Below are 7,261 nucleotides of genomic sequence, written 5' to 3' on the forward strand. Positions count from 1 at the left end.
TTTTCAATTATAGTACTATATTTTTTTTTCAAATATGGCTTTCATTAAAATAACTTTTGTCGTATCAAATAAGTATCTTTTCGGCAAAATAGACATTATAAAAGGGAAACCTGTGCACAAAAGGAATGGTCAAAAGCATAATAAAATCACCGCTCTTAAAACACGGGATGGACTTTGTGCCAAACTTTCCACTCTGGCCCCAATACTTTTGACTTGCCAGTCTGCCACTATTACAAGTTATCATCTGCACATATAAATAGCTCCCTTTTCCTCTTTCACAATACAAAACACAGAAAAACGATTCGAACATTAACGAGAGAGATCGGGAAAAACAGCCGCTGAAATATGTCTTGTACTGTTGCCATATCAAACTCGCCGGTGTTCTCACCGTCTAGGGTTCCGGTACCCGCTTCTTCTTCTTCGTCATCGCCTTTACGGATTCTTCGTCTTCAGAAGCCTTTACCAAGTTCCCTTATTAGAGCTTCGACCGATTGTTCTGTTTCTACTTCTCCTACGGTTTTGAAGAGGAAGAGACCGTCTAGGTTGGATGTTCCTGCTTTTTCTATGAGTTTCGGGAATATTCCGGCAACACCAACTGCAGGGGCAGATTTGGTGGAGGCTGAGGGTGATGGGTATTCTGTTTGCTGTAAAAGGGGAAGGAAAAGTGCAATGGAGGATCGTTACTCTGCAACGGTCAATCTTCACGCAGATTCGAAACAGGGCGTTTTTGGTATATTTGATGGACATGGAGGAGCAAAAGCAGCAGAGTATGCAGCAGAGAATTTGAAAAAGAACATTATGAACGAACTAGGAAATACCGCAACAGATGATGAAATTAAGGTGGCGGTGAAAAACGGTTATTTGAAAACAGATTCTGAATTTCTGAACCAAGAAGTTGGAGGTGGATCGTGTTGCGTAACTGCATTGATCCGAAATGGCAATTTAGTAATATCCAATGCCGGCGATTGTCGTGCTGTTGTGAGCAGAGGAGGGGTTGCTGAGGCATTGACTTCTGATCATCGGCCTTCAAGAAAAGATGAGAAGGATAGAATTGAGGCTTCGGTAAGCAGCTTGACATGATAAATGACCTGAATATTTTATTTTTTACACTTGTCACTGCATAGAACTTAAACTCGTCCTGATCTTTTTGTGCTTTGTGTTATGTAGGGTGGCTATGTAGATTGTTGTCGCGGCATTTGGAGAATTCAGGGATCTCTTGCTGTATCAAGAGGTATTGGAGATCAGTGTCTTAAACAATGGGTTACTGCAGAACCTGAGACAAGGATTCTTGGGCTTAATCCTGAACTGGAGTTCTTAATCCTTGCATCTGATGGTTTATGGGATAAGGTTAGCAATCAGGAAGCAGTAGATATTGCTCGGCCATTGTGCACTGGTATCACTACCCATCAGTCATTGTCAGCCTGTAGAAAGCTAATTGACCTCTCTATTTCGCGAGGTTCTATTGATGATACGAGTGTGATGATAGTTCAACTGGGAAGATTCTGTTGACAGAATTCCCCTATTTAGATTTTAGGTTAGGAAGATAACAACAGCTTACAGGAAATCTATCTTTACTGACTCTCACACGGTTGCTAGCTAGAGATTATAACAAGAAAAATAGTTTACTAGTATGAGCTTTTACCTCTGTTAATTGAATTGTTTTGATAATTCTTTATGGGCAAAACCCCCTTTTATCAATTTGCTCATTAGACAATGTTTATTTTACTTCAGATATGTACATATTCTGATCTTTTTATCTTGGCAATTCGCATTGTATGTAAGAGTTTCTTGTCTTTCAATTCTGGTACAGCATTTTCCACTTGCTTTAACATATTCATTAGTTCCAACCCCGTCCCCGTCCCCGTCCCCGGCCCCTCCCCCCTCTAATGGTGTGTCAATATTCATTCTTTTTCAGATATTTAATTAGCTGAGTTATTTCAACAAAATTGACGATGCAGCCGATTTTATTGTTGCATTTGACTCATTGCCTGCTTGTATATGATATATTACATTAAAGACCAAAGCAATAAGTTAAAACAAAAGTAAAAATAAAAAAGAAAAAGCTTAATAATTGCAGATTTATTTTTGATCAAACAAGTGCTTATAGCATAAGAAAGAGATTTGGTAGGTAAGTTAGGTCTTGTAATGGAGTGAAGATGTCCAAATGCAGTCCGCTATCAAACTACATCATTCGGTATTGTTCCCATCGATTGGAAACATCAAGAGAAGTTCAAAACTTAAATTTGAAGTGATTTAGAGTATATTTGAGTTAGATTTGAGCGAAATTTCAGAAGAAGCTCAAGGAAGAAGAAGAAGAAAAACCAGTAAAGCTCTATTGATAGGATTTATTTTGTATAACAATATATAATATTGTATAAAAGTATATATGGTGTATATATTTACCCGTAAAACGGTACAGTTAAACTTATAGCATGGTTTATAGACAAGCGAATCGATTTGATCCAAAAATGATAAAGAAATAAGAATAAAAATAAGATTAACGACTGAAATTAAAGGAGATAGCAAGCCTAATTCTGAGCTCGGTCTTTCCGGGAGCAAAAGTAAAAGCAGTGATAAAGCAATGATAAAACTGTTTAGATTGAGCGTAAAATAGTAGACTAAAACTTTTGTGTGCAGAATGTTTTGTCCTACAATGGTTGTTAATTTTGCTATTTGTAGCCAACACTTAGGGGGGACAAGATCCTAAAATCAAGGTCCTCTTGAATGTGAATAAAAGCGTCATTTATAGGTGCACAACGACTGATTTTGAATACAGATATTCTCTGTAACGTCTGCTCATTAAAAGCTACCTGATGTCAAACTTTTAAATCTTTATTATCGGCTATGCTTCCTTCGGGATCCATCCCGTACCAGTTACATCCTTCTTACATGGTACTAGTTATTTGCTAACTCGTCTTTTGCCTGTCTTCGGTTCCACGTGTCATCTCGCCATTTGACCAATTGTTATCGACCAATTTCACCCCATACAGTATAAACATCTTATATCAGGTTAATACATTATTTATAGGTATTTGATAGATTTCTCGCATCTCTTCTTAGTGTTGAAATTGAGATGTAATGATGGATAAAAGATATTTTCTCCGTAAACATGTATAATCATTGTTTATACACACTTATACAATGCAGATACATTGTTTAAATATTATAAATACAAGTGTGTGTATATGTATGTATGTATAAATGCATATAAATATGTACTATATTTATGTAATTATATAATTGTGTATATGTTATTGTATAAGAATATATAAAGGTAATATTGAATCTTTAAAGACCAGCATCAGTCTACTCTTTTGTCACTTCCTTTATTGAATCTACTCTTTATGACTTCCTTTATTCTTTATGTTCTCCTTCATATTTATAATTAAAACATGTAGTTTTAGTATTTTCTCTGACTTTGTAAGGAAACTTTATATATTGTTACAGTTAATTACTTTCTTTTGCATTTTTTCTTATTTTAGTTTACCTCTAAACTATGGATAGATTTTTTTTGAAATTGTGGGTCGATTAGACATGGATAAAAGTGAAAGAAGATCCAAGAATAAATCGACAAGTGTATGGTAATGATCATTTGTACTTAGAAGAATGATAGCCCGCATGGTAGTGATGAAGGATCTTTCAAAGAAGAGTCGTCATTTTCTTCTTCAAGAGAACTCCAAATTAGCCATAATATGGGCAACAACGGTAGCGAAAAAAAGTACAGAAGTACTAGTAGTGGATGGTTGCAAGAGCTGTCTGATGTATTTTATGGTGCCAAAACCAAATGTTGTGGTCAACCTCTCCACTTTGATCGATCCAAAAATGGCTCCCCTTGTAACAAAAAATTAAATTATGGCGGATGTATATTCTTCTCCATTATTTCTATAACTCACACTACTCTAATACTTGTGGAGTTATGATTGTAACTCCATAACCTCGCCCATGATCTTCCTCTCAAATGTTTAATGACATATTTTACAATAGTGATTCTTCACTTTTCATGTCTATATAAAGGCCTTATAATAGATAGGAAAAGACACACAATTGAAGAAGAAATAAGAATCTCTTCTCTCTTTCTCTCTATATCTCTTAGCTTGTTTTTCTTTGTTCTATATTATTACTTTGAGCAATATTTCATAATACATTATCAGCAAGAGTCTCTAACCAATTGTATATATAATGACACGACCAATCGTTTTGAGTTCTAGCACGTTATTCGGCAGCTTGAGGCCATGAGTAGCTTCACTTCAGGTATTATGACTTGTACGTGTGGTCAGAATTGAAATTCAGGAAGTTCGGAGTTGATTTGGAGAAAACAATTCTAATTTCGGAAGCCTTAAGTTGAAGGAATTGACTAAAGTATGAGTTTTAAGTAAACGACCTCGAGATCGGGATTTGAAGGTTCCAACAAGTTCGTATGATGATTTTGGACTTGGGCGTATGTACGGAGCGAGTTTTGGATGACCCAAAAGCGTTTCGACGCCAATTATGGAAGTTGGCATTTTGGAAGAATTTTCATAAATTTGAGCTGAAGTGCATTTTAATGTTATCAATATCCGTTTGAGATTCTGAGCATAGGAATAGCTCCGTATGGTGATTCTGGTCTTAGGAGCATGTCCGAAAATTTATTTGGAGGTCCGTAGGTCATTTCGGCGTCAATTGGCGAAAGTTGAAAATTTGGATGATTTTTGAGAAGTTTGACCGGGAGTGGACTTTTTGATATCGGGGTCGGATTTCAATTTTGAAAGTTGGACTAGGTCTGTAATGTCAATTATGACTTATGTACAAAATTTGAGGTCAATCGGACGTGATTTGATAGGTTTCGGCATCGATCGTAGAAGTTTGGAATTTCAAAGTTCATTAAGTTTGAATTGGAGGATGATTCGTAGTTTCGATATTGTTTGGCGTGATTTGAGGCCTCGACTAAGTTCGTAATGTGTTTTGAGACGTGTTGGTATATTTGGTTGAGGTTCCGAGGACCTCGGGTGGATTCCGGACGGTACACGGATCAAGTTTGGATTTTTGAAGAGAAGCCGTTGCACCAGGCTTCTGGTGTAACCGCACCTGCGAAGGGCTAGCCGCAGGTGCGAGCTCGCAGAAGTGGCCAAGTGTTGGAAGCCCATTGTCATGCCCCAAAACCGAGGAGTGCAACCGGCGCTCAACCGAGTGAACCCGACCGAGCAAGCCTGTTAGATTCCTTCTACCCAAACTTATTCATGAATAAAGAGAATATATGTTTTCCTTAATTAAACAATAAAGTGGTCGTGTCTGCAATTACCAATTTCTTACCATAAGTTTCACCATTTTTAAAGTCTCAAATGGACAAGTAATACAACCACAACATAGCATAGTTTGTCTTTTCCAGCACCAATACACAACCCACACTATGTCTACGGAGCCTCTATAGATAAAGAAGAGTACAATGATAATGCCGGCAACAAGGCCCCGACTATACCTCAAACAGAATACACAGAGTACAAAAGATTCATGACCCCGGAATGAAGTGGGGCTCACCAAGTCAGCTGGGAAGAAGGTGCACTGCTATCACTGACCAATATCTCCTGCTGTGGAACCACCTGCATCCATTGAAAGATGCAGCACCCCCGGCAAAAGGGACGTGAGTACTGTCGAATAGCACTAGTATGTATAACTAAACACCCTCTTAATAGATTGACAAATAATACAAATAAGATTATCATAATATCAATGAAAGACTTAATTAACATCAAACCTCAATTTAGGATCAAAACAATGTTCAAATTAATTTTCATATCTCACATTGGGAGATTATTCGTATCGATATACCATTGTCCACAATACCAATATCATTATTCACCATACCAATACCACTATTCACAATACCATTATTCACAAGACCAGTACCACCGCACTCTTAGCACGGAGTCTGATCACGACCCGACTGGCTAGGCTATCTCAGTAGAGACATCAACCACAATTTCTCTCAATATCAATACCACCGTCTTTAACATTGAGTCCGATAACGACCCGATCAGCTAGGCTATCCATTAGGGACATCGACCATAATCACAATTTCAATTATAATTTCCAGCACAATCACCACCATGTGTGCGGCATGGTGTCCCCGATCACGACCCGACCGGCTAGGCTGTCTTATTTGAGACATCAACCTTTTTATATCAATCAACGCATTTCATATTACTTTCACATCTTTTCATTTCATTGGAACTAATGGCCATAATTATAAGGTCATTCTTGGCACGTTGGCCATATTCAGTATTTCATGCTCACCTTATCGATTTCAAATATCATTATTATCATCAACAACAAATACAACTCAAATCAAGGTGTGTAGTATACATGTGAGCAATTTAGAGTCTAAGGCACATAGAGATATTTCATACAATTTGGCATAATAGCCTTCATTTGAACTTGACTTAAAGTTGAAACATTATTAATGCACAACCCGTATTTTAACACACCCTCAATTGGTAACATAATATGAATAAAGCATTTAGGATTCTTGTTGAATATATATCTTTCAACCCAATCTTACTCGGAATGGCCAGTCTCATAATGAATTACTCGGGACTTACATAATTTACATGAATATTGTTAGATTCAATTCTAAGAGAAGAGTTTAGCCAATATACCTCACTTGAGCTTCCTTACACTCTAAATATTCCGGAATTCTTAGCAACTTCAATCTATTATAGAAATATAACAAATTGAATCAAAATTAGGAAGATGATCATGGTTCTAGCTCACTTGAGCATTTTATCAAACACTAGGTGTGCATAATGTTTCTATGTCTTTTTTATGAAGGATTTTATCATCCCACAACCCAATCTTTACCATTTTTAGCTCAACAATCTTCCTACACCCTTTGATAATACATGCATGTAAAATAAACAACTCTCATGCCCAGAAATTTATCTTGCTAGTTACCCATTTTCAGAAAATTTTGAAATTAGGGTTTAGGGTGTAGAATCTTACCTCTAGGATGAAGACCTAGTAAGCTTCCCTTCTTAATCTTCCGAAACTTGAGCAAGAATTGAAGAAAAAATATTGAAGAACACCTTCTCACTCTAAGGCACTCTCTCTCACTCTAAAATATCAGATTATGTCTAAAATAAATGGCCCAAAGAGTATATTTAACGAAATAGGGTCGGGTTTTAAAAATCTAAAAATGGAGCTCCGGAACAAGGTATGCGATCACATAACCGATATGCGGACCGTATATCGGTCGTATAATTGGTTACAAAATAGCCAAAAGAACTGC

General features: G+C 36.9%; 1 protein-coding gene across 1 annotated transcript; it reads left to right on the forward strand.

Annotated features, from left to right (window-relative positions):
- Window positions 1-268: 268 nt before the first annotated feature.
- On the forward strand, window positions 269-1,797 carry LOC107777860 (putative protein phosphatase 2C 25). The gene is made up of 2 exons (XM_016598018.2): window positions 269-1,062; window positions 1,168-1,797. Exons 1-2 carry the CDS (start codon window positions 346-348, stop codon window positions 1,507-1,509), a joined length of 1,059 nt encoding a protein of 352 aa, XP_016453504.1. The 5' UTR covers window positions 269-345; the 3' UTR covers window positions 1,510-1,797.
- The last annotated feature ends 5,464 nt before the right edge of the window (window positions 1,798-7,261 follow it).

This window comes from Nicotiana tabacum, chromosome 22 (genome assembly GCF_000715075.1).
Source record: "Nicotiana tabacum cultivar K326 chromosome 22, ASM71507v2, whole genome shotgun sequence".
In the NCBI taxonomy this organism is placed as follows: domain Eukaryota; kingdom Viridiplantae; phylum Streptophyta; class Magnoliopsida; order Solanales; family Solanaceae; genus Nicotiana; species Nicotiana tabacum.

Coding starts and splice junctions, on each gene's coding strand:
- LOC107777860 (XM_016598018.2), top strand. CDS start 346: ATGTCTTGTACTGTTGCCATATCAAACTCGCCGGTGTTCTCACCGTCT. Junction 1,063..1,167: donor AGGATAGAATTGAGGCTTCG/GTAAGCAGCTTG, acceptor TGTGTTATGTAG/GGTGGCTATGTAGATTGTTG.